This window comes from Amblyomma americanum, chromosome 6, assembly GCF_052857255.1.
Source record: "Amblyomma americanum isolate KBUSLIRL-KWMA chromosome 6, ASM5285725v1, whole genome shotgun sequence".
NCBI lineage: Eukaryota > Metazoa > Arthropoda > Arachnida > Ixodida > Ixodidae > Amblyomma > Amblyomma americanum.
Genome location: NC_135502.1, coordinates 57,410,199 through 57,436,058, shown reverse-complemented (window position 1 = coordinate 57,436,058; position 25,860 = coordinate 57,410,199). Strand labels below are relative to the sequence as shown.

Genomic DNA, 25,860 nt, shown 5'->3' with positions numbered 1-25,860 from the left:
GTAGGTGCGCTTCCTAATCTGAAAGGAAGCACTTCAAGTAAAAAGAGTTCCTTTAATCAAGGGACACACAAACCTCTACAGCAGTGCCTTCTTTGGCAGGAACAACACGTCAAAAACAGCTCTTATCACCAGTAAACATGGCCTGCCGTTATCACAATAAGATGATCAACCAGTAAGGAATTTTTGGTCTGCCTTGTTCCTTCCGCATACATGTCTAAACTTTCAAACTACCATGTTAAAAACGCATCTTGTCCCAGCTCAGCCGAGTCACAAAACCTTGGCAGATCTCCTTAACAGCAAAAATGGCGAGCTTCTGCACTCTCCTGCTCTATCCTTGGTACTATGTAGCACTGTCCTTCATACTGCAGTACTAAACAGCAAATAGACTCTCGTTAAGAAGAATTCAGTTAATATGAATTCTCGAATAAGATTAACACTGCAAGACCTTTGGTTTGTTTCCCGTAGGAATCAATGTAAAAAAAAATCCACTCAAGACAAACTGTTCCGCATATTCTTCAGTTAAAATTAACTTTTGCAGTGACCGCGTACCACGGCAACCCCTCGCAACGGCGCTTGCGGGGCATCTTTGCGGCTGTCGAGCAAAGTAAAAGTTTATAAAATGCTTCCACGCAAGAATGTCTACCTCGACAAGATAGGTTCCGTGCAACTTCACGCCATTGTGAGGAAAAGCTCTCTTGCGGCTGTGCACTTCCTTGCGGGAAAAGTTTCTTGTCAATGCAGAAAAGGCAGAGCATCTTTGATCCTGCCTGTGTGCAGCGCATACTAGATGCCAGATCTCAGCATTGTGCATACGTCAAGAGCCGCGCGCTGCCGCCGGCTGACTCAGATGCGTGTAGGCGCAGAATGCACCTGCTCGTTGACTTAGGGCATAAACAGTTCGGAGCGGAATTTTTAACTGACATGGTGGCGGAATAGACGTTATTGCAGCATAAAGACGGCCAGATATTGAAGCCGCATGGGCACCGCCTGTGGCGGACGGAAAGTCACATGGTGCATCTGCTCATTGAGTTGATAACAGCTACACTGCAGAAGGAACGAGATAAGAGAGAGCTGCATAGCTGCCCAGCAGGGCACCTTGACAGTGCTCCCAGCCTCAGAAATCAAATCAGGAACAGAAAAGAGACAGTGAAAACAAGAAAACTACGCCAGCCCTGTTTTTAAGTAGGATAACGTGACTCTTTCATGCCTTCACTGTTCAGCTCACTTCAGGCATAGTGCCACATATAGGTTCTATTAGCAGTTATCCTCTCACTGCAAGGTCATTTTATTCATTGTTTTCATGTGACACAAATAAATTTGGAAATGCATAGCATGCTCATATATCTTCTTTGTGGGCACTTCTGTTAAGATGAACTTGTGATATGACGAACAAATTTTCTGGTCTCTTCAAGTTCGCCTTAAAGGGAGCCTACTGTACTCAGCTCTACTTAGGACAATAGTACTAGGTATGTGACATTACTAAGTGCAGCTTAGTAAACCCAGCATTACAGTGCCACCCTGTGTTAGAATGAGCCAATGAACAATCTGAAGAACATACACAATGGCAGTTGTTCTTGTAGTTCTCGCTCTACACTGACCCCTGCAGTACTAATGAAGATGGGCATAAATGCTGGTCCTATCTGAACTCCGTGCTCATCATTACTTGTGCAGAGGTCATGTTTGGTTGCAAGTTTTGTATAATGCTAGTTTCACTAATGCTCGTTACATGTTTTGCCCCCATAAATACAACGAGCCACCATCTGTGGCAGTTTCAAGCAAAAAATGCAAAAAGCTTTCGCAGCTCTGTGTGGAAAGCAACACATGTTGATCAGAAAGCAAAATGGCTGCTACTGCTTTTCATCTTGTCTTTCAGCAGGTGTTTCACCCTATTGATGGTGATGCAGCTCTCTTCTAATCCCAATGGCACCATTTCTTGTTGGCAACTTGTTTCAGCCAAAGCAGGCAAGTGTACAGTCACCAGGCTTCATACTGGGACAAATTCCAGCATCAAACACCACCTCATTCAGATATCCGAGGACAAACTGCTCAGCACTTTAGGCAGCAGAAGCATTTGTGCCAGTACCCTCATGACGCAGGAGTTGCTGCTCCAGCTGCCTCCCAACCAGCGATCGAAGACAGCTCAATTTGTTCCACTGAGTGCACAAGAAAGCACAACAATACTAGTAGTCGCCTATGCTTGTAGTGTTTCTAGGTATCCCTCAACAGCTTGCTTTGCATGGTAGATGCACTCATTGGCTCCTGGGCCTCGATATGATGCACCAAGCAGGGTTAGAGGCAGTTTACTGCTGGTGATAGTCTCACACATATTCGACATGCGCTCGAGGTGGCCAACCAGGTACTGTGGAATGCATTCCTGTAATGGCGAAAGGGGCAAATAATGAAGCTTTCCCTATTTTCTTTCAAGAAAAAAGTTTTTCTACATCTAAGGATGTGAAATGTGCATTGCACAGAGCTAGCACAAAAAGAAAACAAAATTTGCAAATATGCACTTAACAACATGACCAGTAGCACATGTTAAAATATTGCTAGTGCAGTGAGACCCCATTAAAGCGTGCCTTGCGGGACCAAGGAAATATTAAGCTCAAAGCGACAGCACTTCCTGACCGAAAACATCTTAAATGTATCCCCTGACATAACAAAGGCTGATACCTGAGGTGTTCCCTTGAAGGAAGGCACACATGGAAGCTTTTACTCTCGTGGGACCACAAAAGTCTGTTATGTATGCCTGATGCTGAGGCAGCCAAGAAGCTACTAGCGTAGCTTCGAAGGCATTTAATCCAGGCCCCAACTGCTCTATTAGGCCTCATATTCGGCTCAACAGGCGAATCACATATAGCGCACATGCAGTTTCTGCAACGGCAGGGACTCGGGCTGTCTTCAGCGGCACTTGTCCTGTCAGCGTCGCTTGCATTGGGTGACGCTTTGCCAGTGATAGAGGCAGCAGTGTCACATTGGACTATGCTACAGAGGTCCCAACTGCACTGTCTATGTCCCTAAATATAAAGAAGGTGAGAGCTCCCAAGGTGCCTTTGAGTTGCAACATTTCTGTGAACAGCCCTTGGCAACCACGGCAACATGGCAAACATGCAGTGCACTACAAATAAGGAAAAGCTAATTCTGCATGCATTCCACTAGATCGTACCACTGTATGCATTCAGTAAGTCTGCCTGTTATGAAACTTGTTATCAGAGTGTTGAACTCTATTTGCATTCACCTCAAAGTGCTGGACCATTATGAATATTGGCAAGAATAGTACATCCATTCCACAGCCAAGCTGTCTAAGGCTCTGGGTTCTAGTCTAGCAGATATAGGTTTGAATCTCGCTGGTGCATAGGGCAGTTTCTTCAGCATCCCAACAAACAGCCACATACATTATACAATCACACCAAAGTAGGCACTAGACATAGATAGACACAAAAAGGAAACAGACAATTCTGGGTTGCTCAAAGGCTTTGACAGAACACATGTTGCATTCTGAAGGTCAACGTGATTACTGTTAGCAGAAGAAAGTGAACAGAGTAAATTAAAGCACTGAAGGAAAAAAGTAAGCCATAAAGCCATTCATGGTGTTGCAAGTATCAAGTAACAGCAAAACAATAAAATATGAGCGTGCAGTATTACTTGTAATGAGTGAAAAACCAAAACTGAGTCTCATAGTATTCATTATATCGATCAAAACCAAACAATTGCTAATATTGAACAGATAACTGAGAGAAGTCAACCGCAACAAAAGTTCACTTTGGCTACGATACATCCTACGTAATTTACTTGGAAGTCATGAAACTAATCGTCACAAAGGTTCCATGCTTGTTAGAAAACTAGCAGTACTGTTGTTACAATAGTTTAAAAGCTCTGCACCAGATGACACATTCACTTGGTGGCATCGCATAGTTAGGCAGGTTACTGGATGTGACATAGGTGCGGAAAACTGGGTCTCTCCTCAAGCCAGCTGATTAGAGTGAACATATTATGGACAATGTGGAACGAAACACTGGAAGCTAAGATGCAGCTTTACAGTCCCAGATTTGGTACTTTAGTAAAGTTTTTCAAAATTTCAGGTGCAATTACCATGGCGAAACACTCTGTAGCCGTTGGAGGCGCGAACACACATGCGCAGTCAAATGCACAAGCAACACACGTTTCGAGGTTTGGCTTGAAAAAAGGGAATTTTTGCGAGCAATTGCTACTGCACTCACTCCTATTACAAAAGCCAATCTCTTGTTTTTAGGATTTCAGAACTAGAAAAGGTCTCTCTACGGGGTGAAAATTTTCATTGCAGTTGGCCTTCGAGCACTCTCTCAGAAGCTATGTAAAAAACCAGGCCCCAGAGCAGATGCCACTGCACAGTTACGGTACCTGTACCACTTGCACAAAAACTCGTGCCTTTGTGAGCTCCATGATTACTGCGCAGTGCCCCTTTGCAATAACAGCACTCTGTACGCACCTTGAGTATATTGACATGGTGCCTAACGGGTGGCTCCTCAATTTGTAGGTACTTCCGAGCAGCCTCCTTGGCGGCTTCCAAAATGGCATCTGGATCAGCGCTGTCAACCTCTCCGAAAGTTTGTTTGAACCAGCGGCCTCCCATCATGACCTGAAAAGCCCAGTTGCAAGAAAGCGCCATATTCATGAATGTTAGTTGTTGATCATATCCAAGATTTTGTTCCTTAGCTTCGGAAGACTTTGACAAAACATGAGGGACCCCTCATGTGCTTGACTGAAATTAGCAATTAAAACTACTTCCTGAAAACAAAAAGAGTACAGCTCACATACCTCCGCAATAAAGACAGTAGTAGATTTCATACCACAACAGTGCCTGTTTTCATGACTTTCACTCTACAAATTCTTCACACGGACATTGACTTTCAAGTTCCTTCCCAACAAGCCCATGTAGAGCATAGGATAGTGGCTGCTGTTTACGAGGAGTAGTTGATTTGAGAAGAGAAGAGATGCTACATATTTACTTCATGCTGCTGCCACCTGGAAATATCTGCTGTTGGGAACAGAACTGCCGCTGAAGTTGTGATTGCTGTTAAGTGTATGTTTTCAAAAACTGCGAGATATAAACCATACTGCACACTTTCTCAACATCGAGCAGAATAGCAGCTGCTGAGATGCTGCTACATTCGCTGGTACAGTAAAACCTCATTAATTTGACCCCCGTCAATTCGGTAAAGCAGATGATTTGGAGTGCCAGCATGGCCCCTGCCAATGCACATGTAATTCTATACTGGTTGGGTTCGAACCCCGGACCAGGACGAATTTTTCTTTAACTGCAAAGTTTTTGAGAAAGCTGTATAGATTTCCTTTGTAGCCGTATGGCTGCGCTTGGGTGGATGCCAATGAGTACTTGCTCCCTTATTAGTAATTTTATACCGCGGGACACCTGTTAACCAGGATGCCACTGTGCCTGCACTGGCTAATTCGGACCCGCTCCCGAAGTGGGACCGTGTCAAGGTATGACCCACACAGCAAGCAATTTTCCAGGCATCCAAACTCAAGCCTGAATCGCATGGTGCATAGCTGACGATAAACCTCTGATGTTCTATGTGTTACTAAGCGGGGAAACAATCTGGCAGAGTAGTTTTCTTTTTCAGAGCTCCGCCACCAGCTTGCGGAGATGCTGGTCATTGGCCACACATCAGTCAGCCATCCAAGCCCAGTTGCGTGCAATTTTGAATGCCAATTGGCACATTTCGGGTCTTTTCTTCTGCATTTTGAAAGGTGTCTCACCGTTTTGGTGGCAACACGTGTTCTCTAGCTTTTGTCTGTGTGATTCCTCCACTTTTTTTTCAGCGCACCAAAACTGTGCACTTACTAGGTGCTGTTTGCGGCTTGTGTAGTGAAGCCTCCCCACATGCGACGATGCCACTCACAAGGACACATACCAACGCTACTGCGTTGCACCATGAAAGAGGCCACAGAGGCTTTTACACGTTTGCAGTAATTCTGCTTTGGTATTACTGATAGTATGCATGCAGTAAATCATTTGACGGAAATGTGAAAAACTGTCGCTGCCCCATAATTTTCATGTCAGAAGCAGACAATCATAACTTAGCATTACACTAAATAAGTTTAGGTCAATATGAAAGCGCTTCTCACACTTTTTGGGGAAGCATATGATAACTGAACCTCTGGATGAGTCAAACGATTTTAAAAGCATTAGCTCTTACTCTTCACGTTTCGAGATTCCGTGGGGTCTGCTACCACCCTGAGATCACAGCACCATCTGTGGCAGCAACTACTCATCACGTTTCAAGATTTCATGGGCTTGCTACCACCATGAGATCACAGCGCCATCTGTGGCAGCAACTAGAAAACAGCACATCTCACATTGAGACTTATAGCGCCATCTACAATCTATACATTCGTTCCGTTATATATACTCCGACAACAAGGGACACCCATCCGGGGACAGTTGGGTACCGAATCTGGTAGGCAAATAAAACCCTATGGGTTGTGGTATAGAAATAAAATCACAAATAAATAATAGGTAAACATTGTATAAATTGTATACAGCAGTTCTCATGCAAGAAATCTTAAACAATGACAAATGTTCCTGCCACCTGTTATGAATATAATTAATCAAATTACAAAGAACAGATGATCAATGCCACATAGTAATTTCAAAAGCGTCCTCAGCTGGTAGTTCTAAGTCTTTGGTACATTGCTGCCTGTAGCCTTTTTCAGCGATTTAGTAGCTTCTACAGCAAATGTGTAAAGGGAAATCTATTCTATGTGTTGGGTAATCCGGCTGTCAACAAGTCATATTTTAAATTGTAGTTAGCAACTGTAACAGCACTTTAGAATTTGTACTGTCCGCATGTAGAATACATGGCTATTGTAACTAGCACTAAAGAAATGCAGGACATCCAAAACTGGTTTGAAGACAAAGGCTCACCGTGATACGTGTCTTTGTGTCGTACTGCCCATCGTGTTCAGGGAAGCAGCAGGAGTCAAAGTTCACGTTCAGCAAGTGCGGCACCTCAGAGGAGGGCACCATGAAGCCTGACAACTGAAAGCACAACAACGTTGACAATTTCCATGTGAACACAGGACAACCACACTACTATGCATCGTTTTATCTCCTCAGCTCCAATTTACAGCTATACAATGCTCATGACAACTATCAAAGACCGGCCGTGTGCTCATGACACACACTTTCGTGGTGCTGCATTCTAGACATCTAATTTTCTTGAATATTTCCAGCTCGTACCTGCTTTGTATAAGCACAGAGTAAAAAATCTGCACATGGCACATTTCCTCACAATGGCAGTTTGGCATCACAAATTTGTATATTGCTCCAACATGAAAAAATAATTAAATATACAGTAGCCTCCCTCTAAGGAGAACTTGGAGGGATCAAAAAATTTGTTCGTCTTATCTGAGGTTCATAACAGAGGTTCCCCCTAACAAAGACATGTAAGCATGCTTGAGGTGTCCATATACATGTTACATGAAATTAACTATAAAGCCTTTCAGAGTGAGGACAATTGCAAACAGAGCATTTTTGCACTATGCATAAGGTGAGCTGAAAGCCGAGAGCATGAAACAAGCTCACATTATCGTACCTGAAAATAGTATTGGTTCAGTTTTCTTTTTTTCACGGTCTCTTTTTTTCTCAGTGTATTCCACAGCGGCTGCTATTTGCGTGCCTTTTGTAATTTTTGCTTTCCATCTTGCTCCGAAGATTCTGAAGGTGCCCAGCAGGGTAGCCGTGTATATCTCTCTCTTATCTCCCTCCCTCTGCAGCATAGCTGTTACCAACTTCATAGGCAGACACACCACACGCCTTTTTGTACGCCACAAGCAATGCGCAAGGTGCCAATATCTCGCCATCTCTGTGCCGCGATAACGCACGTTGTGACACCGTGTCAGTTCAAAAATGTGGCCCCAGAGTTTTTAAGCCCCAAGTCAACGGTGGATGTACTTTGTGCATACATGCCTTTCAGTCTGTGGGTGGCAACATGTGGCATGTGATACATGAAATACATTTACTGGGATGCTCAAACAACATGATAAGTTTTAATAGTCTTAAATTTGAACTTCTTCCTTTCTTTTTGCATAACAATCCTATTTATTTAATTTTCACAGACTACCACAAGATCCAATTTATGAAGCACTCTGTAGTAGAGACTATGGGTTAATTTTGACCTCCTGCAGTTCTTTAACATGAGCCAAACTCTCAGTATATGGGACCTTGGCATTTCTCCCCCATCAAACCACAATCTCAACTGCACACAGAATAGCAAAAGATATCATACACCTAAAACACCAGGATTAACATAGCTAAAGCACTGATAGCATCCTCACAAGATTAGCTTCCATAGTGCCAGGAGTTCCAATTAATGCAACAAAAACCAGGAGAACAGGAAGATGGTTCTTCTTTGCCTTGATGTGAGTAAAGATATTGATCAAGTTTCTCACAACACCTGCAATGAAAAATCAACTTGCCTCATGGGAGAGCACCTGGCCCTTGAATTCCAAGTTGACGATAGCCAGGTGAACAGATGGTATGGACAGCAGTGATTGAGCAAGCTCTGGCCAGTCATGGATCAGCAGCTGGGACAGCTCTGCACATTAAAAACTCAGATTTATGCTCCAGCTTCATTGTTGCATAAAACTAATCTTAAAGGAACACCGAGGGAAAACAAAAGTTGGCATGCATCGATGGTGTACCACATTCTAATAAGAAAGAGATCACTCTCACCCAAAATGGAGGTAGAAAAGACTAAATATGCAATACAGGTGTCGCCATCATCGACAGATTTCACTAGTAAAATGTGTGCATCGGCACCAATTTTCAGGCGCAGATCCCAGAGGCTATGCTACACTGCCATTCACTTCAAAGTGGCAGCAACCCAAACTTTTTGCTAAGGGCGTCATGAGTTTGAATCGATTGGCGGGAAGATTCTTAAACCTAATAAGGATGAGTCTTTTGCTGCCAGACAAATGTTAACATGCCCTGAAAAAGGGAGAGAATCAATTCTTACTGATAACAGCAATTGGATGGAGTTGTACCCAGTGCCCCTTCAAGTGCCCTCATTAAATGATTAGACAGCTATCACAACACTGTGCAACAAAGGGAACTAAAAACACACACCATCAGCTTGCCCTTCCACTATTTAGGCATTATATTACACTGGAGATTTGAATTCTGCCCCATAAAATATTAAGCAACAAACTGCCTTTCAATGTTACTTTACATTAGCAGCCACCATTTTATTTTAATGTACTAGTAGTACACTGTACCAAGCTCTCTGTGGGTACGGCAGGATTCCAGCCCAACAGGTTCTAAAATTAACTACAAGGACATGGTTTTTTTATTTTTCCTGCAGATACGGAGATATATGTGCTCGATGAGAATACAAATCTTGTTTCTGCCAATCCAAAAAAACAATATTGGGGCACCTGGGCAAAGAAGGGAAATACCAAAAAATACCAAAAATGGTTAGACCATAAATGTTGCTTACTGCGTGCTGGAATGCAGCTGAAAATGTAGTCCACAGGCATGGCCAACTCTGCAAATGACAGCTGGATCAAAGGGACAAAATATGCACAGTGAGTCACTCAAAGCACATGCACAGGTATGTCTGCAAAAAAGTTCTTTCAGCATTTACAAAGCAGCCAAGCTATATATCACTGTTCTGATCACCTTTACTAACTTTTCAGCACGCACACAAATAACCAACCTTTTAAAACTGCAGGCCTGCTCTTTGTTTGCGTTATCACAGTTTACAAATCATCTGAAATTCAATTGAGACAGGATAATTTTTATGCTATTTGCTCCATTTCAGGACGGATTATATTTGACATTTGCTTCCTTGTTATGTTTCACATTTGTTTCTTGATTATAGTGAAACCTTGTTGAGATAAGTTCCCAGTACACATGCTCAAAGTCACGGACAATAAACATATCCCATAGAATAACACTATTTTTCTTGCGATTAATACGTTTCCAGACAACACGATTCCAGGCTAAAAAGTTCAAAATTTTGTTAACTTCTGGTCGTATAATGTGCTCTGCAACCAACCGGACATGTGCAAATATACAAGTGGGCCAAACCCAAGGGCATGCGACTTGCAGCCAAGATGCAGTGGTAGTCACCTGCCATCATGGCTTCTCTGCAGTACTCATGTGCATGGGGAGAACCATACAAAGCAAACAACAGGGGCGGGCGGAGTCTGGGGAATGCGGAGACACTTTATTGTTTGTTTTTTTTTTGCTCATGTCCAAGTCTTAGTCGCCCATTTCACGAAGAGCAAGAACATTGCAACAGTCAGCCACCACGATGGCTTTCCCTCAGTGCAACAGTGCAAGGGAATGAAGCATCCAAAATTAACAAGGAAGTTATTTTTGCATCATCTTCAGCTGACCAGATGTGTTGGTAAGTTTCTTCCGCACCAATGACAATGCAAATACAAACAGAATTCTGCGAGTACTAAAAAAAAGAGCTTTTCAGACATTGTGCCAAGAAGTGCTAATCAGCCTTTTTAATAAGTGGGATTCTCAATAAATGCCTTTGTACTTTATTCGATAGTTATTTATTTTTCAAAATTATGTGGCTTTGGATTACATGTTTTCCCTGATAATACTGCCACGTGCCTAAAGCGCCGCGCGGCCTCCACGCTTAGTCGAAACGACGACGATGCGGTGGTTGGCTCTTGAGGCGCTCTGGCTCTGTGACCTGGACCCTGGCTCTCTAACTAAAAGCTCTCAGTCCTGGGTTCTCCCCGACGCCTACCTGCACGGCTCCTCAGGTCGTGACACTAATGGAGGTGCGACCGATGCTCCATTCTCCTGCGGAAGACTCTATGCGCCCACCTCTTGTGACCACCCCTGTCCATCGTGCCAGCCGGAGGATCTGAGGGCTGTCCCCTGAGGTCTTCTCTCGTGACGGCGCACCCTCGGCTTTCACTCCGCTCATGGCGGCGCCACTGCCCGCCGTGACTATGACTGTACCTTCGGCCCGCCCCACCTATCTGACCCTTCAGACCCCACGAACACCTAAGCCCTTTCACGGTGGCCAGTTCGAGGATGCCGAGGACTGGCTGGGCCACTATGAACGGGTTGCGACCTTCAACTGCTGGGACGACGCGACCAAGATGCGTAACGTGTATTTCAGCTTTGAAGACTCTGCCCGCATGTGGTTCGAGAACTGTAAGGCTACCTTGTCTACGTGGCTAGACTTCCGACGTCAGCTCCTGACCACGTACACCAACAACGACCGCCGGGAGAGTGCGGAGCATGCCCTGACCTCTCGAATTCAACTCCCAAATGAGGGTGTTGCAATGTACGTAGAGGATGTGACACGTCTTTGCCATCGCGCCGATCCGGCCATGAGTGAAGAATAAAAGCTGCGGCACCTGATGCGCGGCGTAAAAGACCAGCTCTTTTCCGGCCTCGTACGGAACCCACCCAACACTGTCGCGGAGTTTCTGGCCGATGCCCGGCAACTGCGTCTAGTTCCGACGCTGTCCACTTTGGATCGGTTCGACTCCGATCCCGGGATGAATCCGATCTCCCTTCGTGAACTCATCCGTTCCGTGGTCCGCGAGAAGCTGCAGCACCTTCAAGGAACATTTGCCCCTCGCATCGATTCCGTTACCAGCGTCATCCGCGAGGAAGTTCAGCAAGCACTCAGGGCACAAGCCGCTCCGGTCGTGCCGGCACCGCAACCAGCCCCATGCGTTCCCGTGCCGTACCCGGCCCCTGTTCAGCCAGTCACGTACGCAGACGTTGTGCACCGCCCAGCCCCATTTCCTGGGCCTTCGCCTCACAACCCTCCAGTGGTCACGGTGCATGCTGCTCAACCGCTTCCTTACTGGGCCGACCGACGCCAGGCGCCGCGGAAGACTGATCTCTGGCGCACTCCGGATCAACGCCCACTCTGCTACCACTGTGGTGAAGCCGGCCATCTCTACCGGCGGTGCGCATATTGCAAAATGGGTCTACGCGGATTTTCTCTGGACAGTCCCCGTCCACGACCTGGAGAGCACCCTCAGGACATCGCCGAGTATGTCGCCCGCCAGCGTAGTTCTTTGCCTCCTCCCCGCTGCCCGTCTCCCCGCCGCGAGTCGCGCTCGCCTTCTCCACGCCGGTTTTCACCTTCCGAGTCCCGTTATGCCTCAGCACAACGTGGTTCCTCGAGCCCTCATCGGGAAAACTAGCTCCGGCGACCTTTGGAGGCGAGGCTGCCGAACGCCGATCCGCCGCAAAGCTTCCACCGCCGCACCGACCGACTCGCCCCGACGTCGAACGCCGCATCACCATACGATTTTCCCCCACACGTCACCCGAATCACCCCGACGCTGCAACCCCAGTCGCCGATCAGCTTCCGCCACTGCACCGATTGAGTCACTCCCAATAGCTATAGACAGGCCGCGCTGAAGGCAAAATCTCCTTGGACATCCCTGTTCTCGTCGACACTAAGGTCAGCACGTTGGTCGATACGGGCGCAGATTACTCCATCCTTAGCGGGCGGCTGGAGACTTCCCTGAAAAAAGTGACGACACCGTGGGAAGGCCCCGACATACGTACGGCCGGCGGACATGTTGTCTCACCATTCGGTATGTGTGCGGCCCGGGTTACGGTTCGAGGCTGCACCTTCGTCGCCATTTTTCTTGTTCTGCACGAATGTTCTCGCTATGTCATCCTTGGCATCGACTTTCTTCGCGAGCACAGTGCTATAATAGACCTCCCGAATCGCTTGGTGATGTTTTCTACCAAAATGGTCACAGCAAAGCCGGCACACCAGGGTTCTCGGTCCGCCCTGCGAGTCGCTGACGATAATGTTACGGTGCCCCCATGTGCCAGCATTCTCGATAGAGTTACTTGTGACGAGCCACATCGGGGACTCTGGGTTGTCGAGCCTAATGTCTCTCTCATACTCACTAAGGGAATTGCGGTGGCACGAGGCCTTGGCTGCCTTCATGACGATTGGACAGAGGTCCTTGTTACCAACTTTTGCAATGAGCATCGACATCTATTCTGTGGCACAGCCATCACTTACGTCGACCATGTTCAGGAAGTGGCCGAATGCTTTGCTTGCGAGGAGGGCACACCTGGAGGTGACGCAGAAGCACTCAACGATGTCAACATAAATCCGGGCCTGTCATCCGCTGAAAAGGGGCAACTCCAGGACTTCTTGCGGGAGTTTCGTGCGCGTTTCACGTCGTCATCTAAGGTGCGACAAACGTCGATAGTTAAACATCGCATCATCACGCATGAAGGAGCTCGACCCATCCATCAGCAGCCCTATTGTGTGTCCCCTCGGGAACGAGATGCTATACAAACACAGGTCGAAGAGATGCTCACGGACGGCGTTATCCAACCGTCAAGCAGCTCGTGGTCGTCTCCTGTCGTCCTCGTGAAGAAGAAAGACGGAACACTGCGATTCTGCGTCGACTATAAGAAACTTAACAGTGTGATTAACACCTCTTTTTGGGCTAGTTGGCGCATACTTGAATTGTGTCTCGTTGTCGTTCGTCTTTGTGGTTTGCATGGTCTTGGTGCTGGGTTTTCTCTAATTTAACAGTGTGACAAAGAAAGACATGTATCCGCTGCCGCGTATCGATGACTCCCTCGACCGTCTTCGTCAAGCCAAATACTTCTCTTCAGTAGACCTCAGGAGCAGTTATTGGCAGATAGAAGTCGATGAGAGGGACTGTGAGAAAACTGCCTTCATCACACCGGACGGGCTCTACGAGTTTCGCGTCCTCCCATTCGGGCTCTGCTGCGTTCCGGCCACTTTCCAAAGAATGATAGACACCGTCCTCATAGGTCTGAAGTGGCAGACACGTCTTGTTTATCTTGACGATGTCATTATTTTTTCCGCAACGTTCACGGAACGTCTGTACCGCTCCAGAACTGTCCTCGAAGCCGTTCATTCCGCCAACCTTTCCCTCAAACCACCAAAAATGTCACTTTGGGTTCACCGAATTGAAGTTTCTCGGGCACGTCATTAGTGCTGATGGAATCCGAGCTGACCCAGAGAAGCTTGCTGCTGTTGTTGCCTTTCCGGTCCCCGTTCACAAAAAAGCAGTCCGACGTTTCCTGGGCCTGTGCTCTTACTATTGTCGCTTCATTAGAAACTTCGCCCAGCTTGCCAGCCCTCTGATGCTCCTAACCAGGGATGATGCATAATTTTCCTGGGACAATGAACAGCAAACTGCCTTCAACGAATTACAACGCCGACTCCAATCGCCGCCAATCCTAGCACATTTCGACGAAGAGGCCGACGCGGAGGTACATACAGATGCGAGCAACGTCGGTCTTGGCACCGTTCTCGTCCAGCGGCAAGACGGTGTCGACAAAGTAATTGCCTACACCAGCCGTGCACTGTCGCGCGCTGAGTTGAACTACTCTGCCGCCGAAAAAGAATGTTTAGCGGTAGCCTGGGCAGCAGCTAAGTTCCGCCCATACCTGTACGGCAGACCATTTTGCGTCGTGACCGACCACCATGCGCTGTGCTGGCTGAAAAATTTAAAGGACCCTTGCGGCCGCCTCGCACGTTGGGCGTTACGCCTGCAAGAATTCGATTTCACTGGCACCTTTAAGTCCGGCCAGAAACACACCGACGCTGATAGCCTGTCACGCGCTCCCGTCGAACCTCCTCCACAAGACACCATCGACGACGATCGCTTCCTTGGAGCGGTCAGCACGTCTGAGCTCGTTTCCAGATGGCGTGCCGACGCCGAGCTGCGTCTGCTCATAGAACATCTAGAAGGCGGGCACCCTGAGGTACCACGGTACCTGGCTCGTGGGCTATCATTGTTCTGCCTCCCGAGCGGGGTGCTTTATAAAAAGAACTCTACTTCCAGTCCAACAACTTACCTGCTCGTCATACCGTCTGATTTACGGGAAGAAGTTCTCCTTGCCTGCCATGATGAACCGACTTCCGGCCACCTTGGTGTCACACGCACCTTGTCTCAAATCCGGCAGAACTACTACTGGCCCCAGCTCACTACACGCGTCAAGCGCTATGTCCGGACATGCCGGCAATGCCAGCGGCGGAAAAAACCGGCGCTCAAGCCTCCTGGACTGCTTCAGTGCATCGAGCCGCCACAAATACCATTCGACAAAGTCGGCATGGATCTTCTGGGGCCATTCCCTCTCTCGTTGACCGGCCACAAGTGGATCGCAGTCGCCACAGACTACTTGACCCGTTACGCTGAAACGAAGGCCCTTGCGCGAAGTACTGCCGCCGAAGTTGCCCACTTCTTTATGCACTACATCGTGCTTAGACACAGCGCCCCATCGACCATCATTACTGACCGAGGCAAGTCATTTACAGCCCGGCTCTTACGTGACGTCTTAACGCTCAGCCATACAGCTTATCAACCAACAACAGCGTATCATCCCTAAACCAAAGGTCTAACGGAACGGCTCTACAAAACATTAGCGGACATGATCTCGATGTACGTTGACGTTGAACATAAAACTTGGGATCAGATCTTGCCGTACTTCACCTTCGCATATAATACAGCGACGCAAGAAACCACCCAGTTTACCCCGTTCCGTCTTGTCTATGGTAGAGAGGTCCACATGATGTTGGACGCAATGCTCCTGTACAGCGATGCAGAGGTAACCCCTGAAGCAGGCTGCTTCATGGAACAAGCAGAGCAAGCCCGTCAGCTGGCCCGCTTGAACATCAGGGACCAGCAATCCGTCGATGCTCGACACTATGACCTGCGGCACAGGGACGTGCACTACGAGCCGGGTGACCAGGTATGGTGCGCCGCCTGAACAGCGTCAGCTACGAAGTTGTTCCCGATGGAACTGTGGTCGCCGGCCGTCAGCGTCGACGGCCTGAAGTCGTTCATGTAGTGCACCTAAAACCGTACTTTTCGCGTGACTGAACGCTGTGTGCACGCTGTGTTTTGTACCTTTATCTCCTTACCCCACGTGCGAACTTGACTCTCCTCACCTTTCAACTAGCACCAGATGTATAGTTCACCTCACCCCTATTTTTCGTTTTTTTTTCCTTCCTCTCTCCCTGTACATAACCCACTCCACATCGAGACGATGTTTGCTTTTGCGGAGGGGAATAACACCACGTGCTTAAAACGCCGCGCGGCCTCCACGCTTAGTCGAAACGACGACAAAGCGGTGGTTGGCTCTCGAGGCGCTATGGCTCTCTAATTAAAAGCTCTCAGTCCTGGGTTCTCCCCAACGCCAACCTGCACTGCTCCTCAGGTCGTGACAATACATCTTTTCTCCCCATTTTTCATAAAACATGTCAACAAGGTTCTACTGTAATCAGTCACTTTGAAATGCACGTCTCAAAGGGTCTTTAAGGGTATGTGAACAAATTACAAATGATAATGTATAATGCATTATATAATTAGAAGCCAGAAACAGCTTCAGTTAACAGCCCAACAGCATGTTCACCTTTTCTGTCTGTTTTTCCTTTTTGTTTTTTCCTGTTTTTTCCGTTTTTCCTGTCTGTTTTTCCGTGTCGTGTAAAGACTTCAAACTGACGCCAACAGAAAATTTAAATGAGCAAACAAAGAATAAATTCATGACACATTAATCTAGCAGCATTGACATTTTCAGGCTACATGATTCTAACCAGTACCATAACGGCTACTAAGACCATTAAACTGAAACTTGGCGACAGCATTCCTGCACTGTTCTAAACAGCAGCGTCCTCAGAAGTGCCAATGTAAAATTTTATATACATTTTAATGCATGTTGAAGCTGCAAGGCTTTAATTTTGTAACTCTTCTTGTGCAAGCATTCTGCTGAAAAATAGAATGTGCCTAATGCACTAGCAAAACCCCTGCAGGGAACTATACGGCGGCTTGATGATTCCGTACGGGGTAAGCACAACCTACCCTTCGCACTTTAACTCCCCTGCCCGACACTCACCAGGATCTGGCCATCTGAACTTGGTTTCAGAGACACGTTGGCTTCATTGACAAACACGTGGACATTAGGCGCTGCATCCAGTTTTTCTGCGAGAGTGTCACACAGCTGCTGTAAGCCACGGCGAAGGCTCCATGTGGACCAGTCAGCGGAACGGGCAAGCAAGCTTTCAGCCCCGCCGGCCTCCAATTTAAGCATGTTGAATTCCTGTTTGTCCTTCCAGTTCTGCAGGAACAAGTGGGTGGATACCAGCTACAAACCAGAGAGCTAAAAAGAAAGTCGTAACTTGTTCTGTGACTTCAATGGCAAATTAATTTTGTTCATAATTGTACCCTGCAGGGCTAGCTGGTTTCATGTCAGAATTCTTGCAGTAACTACACGCTCCCCGCCAGTGTGCGCTCTAAATGGCAGAAGCCAAGACACATCACAAGAGAAATTATCGTAAGCTGAGGGAATCAAATAATATAGGGACACATGTGTCAGTGCTACATTTATTTACCTCTCTCTCCTTCTTGCTCCTTTACCTCACTCCTCAAAAAAGAATTCACAAACCTGCAGGAAGCGAGATGACGCACACTGTGACAAGAGTGCGGCATACTGTTTTGTTTGCTTTTGTTTGCTTATATTTTGCAGAGATATGAAACTATAAATTTTAAAGCACTGCTCAATACACATTCATACAAAGTCAGCACTGTGTTCATCTCCTTCTCTATTTGTCTACACCTTTGTGCACTGGAAGTACCTTCAGCTTTTCTCCTATTGAAGTCGCCCATTGAAACCAAAATAACATGGCCTCTAAGCATTTCTTGTTCAAAATAATGCTGGCAATGAATTTCGTTGATGCAGATCTAGTGTGTACTTACACCCAACAAAGCCTTAGTATTTTTGTCTGGAACTGGACTAGTAGTGACAGTGCCGTGTACTACTGAGCAAGGCACCCACCAAATAGTATAACCATGGCCCTTACCTGCTCCATCTTGCCCTTTAACACTGAGCCGTGAGTCAAGGCTGCTTGAAACGCTTTGGGCAGCAATGATCGGAAGCTGATCTCCTTGGAGCAACCCCCACAAAGGGTGCGTGTCAGTGGGTCCATAATGTAGTCTGCAACCTGTTCAATGTGGCCACATCATGTATGCACATTCTTGAAACAAATATCTAGAAAGAGAAATCTAATGAACTGAAGAATGTAGTAACAAGGATGAACAAGAAATTGAACAACATAAAGCATAGTTCTGCTTAGACATGTCAGCACACAAGATTCACTCGATGTAGATAAATCCATACATCAAAACTCTCATTAAGAGTTTCTGAATGAAACAAGAACACACACACACAGGCTAGCCACCAAGTCTCTGAAGAAAAACTGCATCAGTTGACATTAAGACTACGATGCCTTTCCAACCATTGCAGTGATGCCCTGTTTACAACTATACGAGTAAATAACAAGTAAAAAATGTGCCAGCTGTTCGTACTTCCTTGTTGAATCGCTTTCGTGAGAAGTCATAAACACTCTCGTCACTGCCAATGCTGGGTCGACCAGCCAGCCACAGGTCCTTGAGCAATGGCAAAAGTAGGGGCGTGCGAAAGATGTGACCGGGCCAGAGCAGCTCCTTGAAGCTGCCAGGCAGTGGAGTGAGACGGCCCTTGCTCAGGACCAGCTGCTCTTGCCCTGTAAGCACATGAGGACAGTAAAGACTGGCTTTCAAATTACTGGCCACCTAACAATCGGACTACAGATCTTGAGTTCTAAATGTAGCAAGTAGTATTCATGTTAAGAATACATGACTCGTAAGAAATAACTTTTCAAGTTGCAACGCAAAGAATTTCGTCATTAAAAGAGATTTCTTCACTAAAATTTTATGCAGAGCTGTTCATGAAACAACTGCTCATTACAATTGCCAAAGATGTTTAAAACAGGAAAAAGTGTGACTACCACTGCAGGCAACATTAAACGAGAATGACAAGCTTCATTAAGAAAACAGTGATGCTGACTTCTGTCACAGAGAAGGCAATAGACACACTAAAACAAGTGGTAGGGAATATGACACGGTATATACTTCTATTGGCAGATGCTATTCTGCTGGACGAAAGAGAGCATTAGCTTGAATGCACCCATCCAAATTTCTAGGGATAAAAAAAGCGGCTTTTCTAAGCTGCTTCTGTACTGGTCCGAGTGAAATCTATTGTGTCTAAGAGGAATTGTGAGACTTTGGTTGATCAAATAGGATTTCAGTTAAGGACAAGTTTATCTTTATTTGCAAAGTATTAAAGCGTTCAAATTCCAATCTTTTAGCTCTCCGATTCTCTGGTTGTGAGAAAGCCTATCAAAACCAGGTAGCTCACCAAATGGAAAATGTGGCTGACTCAATCCCATTGTCACATAGCAAAACTTGCTTTGGGCCGTCGAGTCATAACCTTGAATAGTAGTTCCAGGAGCACTCCAGCAATGTTTGCTAGAGCACAGCATCATATTAACATTGCTAGCAGTGCAACTGCAGACCTTTGTTCTAAAAGTGACAATTTAAACTACTATATGAGAAGCAAGCAAGCTAACATGCGAAACTGTTGAAGCATTGCCACTTGCAAGCAGACTGCATGGGCATCATTATCAGTATCAAGAAAAGAGGCGCAGAATTTGCACACCATATTGATTTTGAGGCCTCCGAAAAAAGTGGAGTGCCTGAATTTCATGTTTTTATCCTTCTGATATATGTATATGTAATGGTTTCTTGCATTAAAATAACACACACCAATCAGGACTATGACTGTGCACTTCATTTCTTCCACCCTACACCTGCTTCACTGGTTTCCAGACTGCGAAAAAAAAAACAAAAACCGCCAATTGTTCTAGATATCCAGGTTTTAATATCTGTCATCACATGCAGTTTCTTTCAGAATAAATAATGGGTTAGCATCAACAATAAGATTTCCAACCCTTCCCTCTAAATATTACCATTTCCAAGAACAAGTACCTTCTTTTAGAGCCCCGCTCCTGGATTGTACTACGTACTGACAACACCCTTCATCACAAATTACAGGTTGAAGGGTCAATAGAAATGGCATGAGTCACACTAACACAGAAGAAGTTCCATGTATTTTAGATGGAAATTAATAAATAAAGGTCAAGTACAGGTGGTACTTATCCCTTTAGATTTTTCACATAGCTTCCATAACCTCCAAACCCTTACCTTCAAACGCCAACTTTTAAACACCCACCCAATGCAGAACAATTTCCAGACTAAAAGTCTTATATCAGCTTTATCGTGGGCATTTCAAATATCCCAATCGATTTGCCTTCATGATCCATTCAAACATTCTGCACATGCTAACCACAAAAAAACAATGCGACAACCAAGGTGTCGCATTAATTCATATAAATATTCTCTGTTCCCATGTGCAATCGTCCTTTGAAATCGTTTGCCTGCCATGGCAGCAAACTGTTGTGCTGTCGACACTTCTGTGAATTGTGTACAAAAACTGCAAAAGTGCATTTGTCATTTATCTATTTGATTGTCTTTTTATTTCAGTCAATAGCATTGTTCCACACATCCCAGAGTATTCCTTCACTGTTGTTTTCCAAGTGACTGTGATGTCTGTTTATTGTTTGTACAATTCATTGTAACCACTCCTGCTTGGCCCCCAAAAAAGGCCTGCAGTATACTTGCACAAACAAAAAAACCTGCTCTGTGTCACAGTGTCTTAGATTAGCGCCGAGGCAGTTACACTCTTAAAAAAAATTGTCACATGCGTACTCAACCAGCCTCCAAATCTGTTATTCTATAATTTTTCACCTCTTCTGTTATCTTTTCCAATTAGTCTCTCGATACACTCCAAGGCAACTTGCCTAATCAGATCATTCTTTAAATCTGTGAAGCATAGAGAAGAAGCTATACTTCGTCTCACCAAATGCATGTAGAGTCATTGAATTTACGGTGCATACCAAGGTGTATGATAATCAGAACAAAATGTAATTCCCCACTCTGACATTGCTGTCGCTCTTTCCAATATATTTTCGCAGCAATCCTCTTAAAAGTGCTTGTGGTACATTATATGTACTCAAGTAACGAAGCATCATTATTTCAACATGCTGCGGAGGGTCATATTCACCTTCCTCATCAGCTCACGCAACCTGAGGTTTTGCAGCTCTGTGCAAAAGTATAAAGACAGAATATAAGCTGCCGTTATGATAGAAATGACTGCTCACTTTCCTCACAAGCATAATTCTTCGCAACAGACTTCATATGTTCATTCAGAAATCATAAAGGACATGAAACAGAGAATTGAATTAATGACTTCAAGAAGCCCACATTTTTCTTTAGAACTTCTGTGACGGCTGCAAATGTTGGAGTAGTTGAGGATGAACAGACAGGTAAATAAATAACAAACCTGCACGTGATGACCTTGGAACTGCCAACACATACTCAGACAAGCCGAGGTCCTGAACCTGCAATGATCCACACAGCACATTATGTCACATAATATTGAGGCAACCAATTAACATAATTTCGTGGTAAGAGAAGAAAAAAAAACATAAAAGCTTCATATTCCATGCATATTCTAAATAATTAAACATAAGTAAAATTGCAAATGACAGTGCTAAGCTGTGCAATCAATATGCGAAAAAACAATGCTGACCTTTTTAGCCTCTACTAATATTCGAACAACTAAACAATAGCAATAGCAGTCCAACTTGCCAGGATCAAATATTTGGCTAACTGGCAAAATATCATTTACCACTCACCACTATACTGACACGTGATAAAACACCTCAGGTTGCCTGTGCATGCTGTTGCCCCATGTACATCCGGAATATCACGCGGTAAGTCAATTTCTTACAGACCTTTTCTTTTGAAGGTTAGGAGGTTGAAACAGTATGTAATACTACGAAAAACAGGCACCTTAGAAAGAAGTAAAAAATCTACAATACACAAACATGGGCAATTGTAAAAGTGAACAGATGTGTTTACTTTCACATAGCTGCATACAACTTAATGCAATACATTGGTAATGCTTTTCAAAGAACATTTCAAATTATTATCACCCTGCTCAGTGCCAACAGTAAAGCCAGTTCATCCCATACCTGTGCTCCAGCATATATGAGTAGAAGAACTGCAGATTGGGCTAGCTGGTGTTGATGCATAGTGGGGGTTCAACAGTGCAAACACACACAGACCAAGTAAAAGACGAGACACACAAACCAGCGCTGAGCTTACAACTGATTTTTTATTAGGAAGAAGCACGTCATATATATATATTTTTTTGTGTGTGTTAATATATGACGTGCTTCTTCCTAATAAAAAATCAGTTGTAAGCTCAGCGCTGGTTTGTGTGTCTCGTCTTTTACTTGGTCTGTGTGTGTGTTTGTGCTGTTGAACCACCACTATATATGAGTAGTCAAGTTTAAAGAAAATGGCACTCTGTTAAACTGCTGGAAAAAGGGGTAAGCATGGCATGCCTTCAGCATCTGGAATGTTTTTCTATGAGAGCTCGGCATCTTGTGACATTGATCACATAAACTTAGCCACGTTACATCTGATGTCATAAAATACTTTTACTGAATTCCCTCAGCTGTGTTGCTCTGCAGAAATCACCCAGTGGTCGAGGAGGACAAGGTTCGCTGCACTGATGGCAGCAAAGAAAAGCCATAGTTGCTTTTGCATTCATGCCTAAGTGCAAAGGAAATCCTGGTATTTTTTCAGCATTGTTTAAAGTGATGCTACCATTACCAGTGTACTCTCTACTCTTCAGTCAGTGGGTAAGTCTAAAAGCATTTCATGAGGAACCAAAAAAAAAAAAAAGCCTCCCGTGGTTGTTCTCAATTTCCAACTCTCACACCTGCTCTTACAACACTACAATTGTTTCCGTGGTTGGGTGATGAAGCCTGTTCCATGATGGTACAAATTTCTACAGGTTCCTTGGGTTACGTGACACCCCGTGGTGTTTTACCCATGATTTCATATTCTCACACCTGCTCTTACAACACTAAGAATGTTCCAGTGATGGCACGATGAAACCTGTTCCTCTTTTGTATGCACTCCATTAGACAAAAGCAGTCACCTGTGCTCCTAACTGTCCACTGCAAATCATCATTATTACGATAGCTTCAAAACCAGGGTGAAACAATCATTGTGTTTCACAGTGAAATTTGCTTACATTTCTTTAAATTACCGCCTGGGAAGGTTCAAAACGCTCACCTCATGCATTTTTTTCATCGAAACATGCAGTGAAATTTTTATGGCATGCAGCATACCCACCAGCTGCAAGGAATTTCGTCCTGCATCGCCCCCAGCATTCAGTGAACTGGGTCCATGTTCGTAGACTGTGCCGTCAGGTAATGCTGTGGATCGAATCCAACCACCAAGCCGTCCGGACCTTTCAATAAGCAAAACCTGCAATGCATATTTTATTCCTTCACTGTCTAACACATAAGTCCGAAGCAACCTTGTCAGCCCCTTGCTTCCAAATTCATATTAAGTATGCAGAAGGGTTGAAATGCGGGCCAGTTGGTTCATAGTCCCTTGTCTTGTGTGACTGGTTTTTTCCATGTTATATTAAGTGACAGCCTTTAAGGTTTGTGTTCCATAACAATGTATTCTTTTGCATCACAAAAGGTGAAATGCAATTGTTACCTGGCTCCCCTTTACAATAGAAGAAAAAAGTTTACATATGCAAACATCAGAAATAGCACAAAAATGCATTATTATCCGAGCATTGTGAATGCTACACAGGCCATCCCATTACCAGGCTTTTAGATGCCTCCATGCTGGAGGTCGAGATCAGAAGATCACGTCTTATCCTAGAGAGCACGCATTGACCACAAGAAAGAAAGTGTAGAACTTGTGCCTAAATTACGCCTGTTCTGTTTGAAAATGAAATGAATAAGTATACCTAATTAACTGTATTCAACTTAGTGCTTAAATTTATAAAAGTAAAACTTCTTTTACGACATTTTAACAAAATCTCTATCCATGTGCAAGAATTCTTTCAAACCAAGAACAGCAACTTTCTGCAGATCTGCCACAGTCAATGCCGGCAGCTCTCATAGTGGTCCTGTTTCTTCAAGACCAGTAAACCCATCAAAGGGCCCTGCCTGCACCTTCCAGCACACTACCAAAATGCCAAGAGGGTAAGGGAAGGTATGATAGATAGAAATATGGCAGTTTCAACAACATGTGTACTTCAGTGTCCATTTCCTGAACCCTGCCATATTTCTCAAGTGCTGCTAATAGTAAAACCAAAAAAATAAAAGTGCAGTATTTGCAGGGGCAGAACAAGAACAGGAAAGCATAAAAGAGGAGGGCCTTTAGTACACACAGAAATAGAATTTGCACAAGGGGAAAGAATGCTAGGGAATCACAAAATTTATCTGCTCCCAATATTTCACACTACCTTTTTGAGAAAATATGCTCCTTGTTTCACAATGCAGGCACTCTTTCAGCACCTTCATTACTGCACATTGTTCTCAATAAGGAAAATGCATATTTTATAAATAATGACATGATAAATGGACCTTACTGAGAGCGTCTTTTTCCTTAATCTGCACAGGTATCACAGGCACAGTTCCCCTTTCCTAGACCACAAACAAATCTCAGGGATTTTGAAGACAATGAACTGTCCCAGAAATGTAATGCCCTGGCAATGTCCCCGTATGCGTGTATTTTGCATCTTAACCAATCACCTATTTTTAAATAAAAGTTCCGATAAACTTTGTTCATCAGCATACAGCCTATGTCATTCTCGAATAATGAAGAAAAAGAATAGAGGCATATATGATGAGGCACAATATATAATCCTGTTCACAAGCCATAGCAACGAAATATAATGAGCTCTTAATTTCGCTATCCTTATGAGCTAGAGTGAGACATCACAGCAAATCATGGATAGCTTCTTGCTGATTTTTGTAAGTGCTTTTGTGCTGATCAAACTGTGGAAGTTCAAGAGAAGACTTCGAGTAGCTACTGAGTGTGTGAACCAACAAAAGATGAACAATTAATGAATGAATTAAATGCCCAATGAGCAACTGCAAGACTAATGAAATACTAAAGTGACATCAGAGTGAAAATATGGGAGCAGAAAGCAACACATACCATGCACACGACAAGAGTAATGGGTGCAAAACGCATTCAAAACCGGGTCTACGAGGTAGTCATACAATGCCAACTTGCCAACTTGCACTGAATCTAACAATTTACACTTAACATGTATGCATGCACCTTGTTGTGTAGACGGAACCCCGTTGATGTACGCGAATGTGGTGGTGCATGTGGTTATGCTGCATGATCTGCAAGAGTTCGTGTACACACAGACCCAATGGACTAAATTTAACTCGTTGAGATTCTTGAGTAGTGCGGCAGGGTGGAACTTTTTATGCACGGATGGCATGAACACGTCTCACTTTTTTTATGGCTTCCTTCCCAAGAGTGGAAAGGTAGTATGTTGTGGCGAGGCCACTGATTCCGCCACCCAGAACGACGACTGTTGCCATTTCGTGAATTGCCCTGCAATGAATAAAACGAAACGTAAATGCGAATCGCATGTTTATTTGCCTTCTTTCTTTTGGCCCACAAGCTGAAGACAATGATGAGCCGGGCGCTATAAAGGAAGGATGCCAGCGTGACGTGAACATTTATTTCGGCGGTATAAAGTTCGCTGAACGAAACTTTCAGAGGAAATTTCTAAGGACACCTCGACAGCTGAAAGGAACTGATGCGCTCTTCGGTCCTACCGAGAAACGTCTAGATTAAAAATTAGCGCGCTGTACGAGCATGTGCCCACTGATAAACAAAAACAATTCAGTACCTCGTGACTTACGCATGGGCGACAAATACGCACGCACTCAAAGTGATTTCACACCCACGAGATTGTGGGCACACGTGCGCCGTACGTGCTCCCGTCCATGCCGCCTTACTGGCTTGTTTTTGTTTTGTTTTAAAGTAGCAAATTCTCATACTGTAGCAATATATAAACTA

The 25,860-nt window shown here is 44.9% G+C and overlaps 1 protein-coding gene across 2 annotated transcripts; it reads right to left on the bottom strand.

Annotated features, from left to right (window-relative positions):
• Positions 1 to 25,805, bottom strand: Ppox (protoporphyrinogen oxidase). 2 transcript variants are annotated; one of them, XM_077627060.1, is made up of 12 exons: positions 25,691 to 25,805; positions 25,287 to 25,389; positions 23,146 to 23,280; positions 21,278 to 21,335; positions 18,364 to 18,560; positions 17,859 to 17,999; positions 16,895 to 17,116; positions 9,495 to 9,555; positions 8,476 to 8,594; positions 6,923 to 7,036; positions 4,466 to 4,615; positions 1 to 2,374 (listed from the first exon to the last, which is right to left on the bottom strand). In XM_077627060.1, the coding sequence occupies exons 2-12, from the start codon at positions 25,374 to 25,376 to the stop codon at positions 2,192 to 2,194; spliced, it is 1,470 nt and encodes a 489-aa protein (XP_077483186.1). In that variant the 5' UTR covers positions 25,377 to 25,389; positions 25,691 to 25,805; the 3' UTR covers positions 1 to 2,191. The 2 variants fall into 2 exon arrangements, with proteins under 2 accessions (XP_077483186.1, XP_077483187.1); XM_077627061.1 differs by having other exon boundaries at positions 25,703 to 25,791.
• Between the last annotated feature and the right edge of the window lie 55 nt (positions 25,806 to 25,860).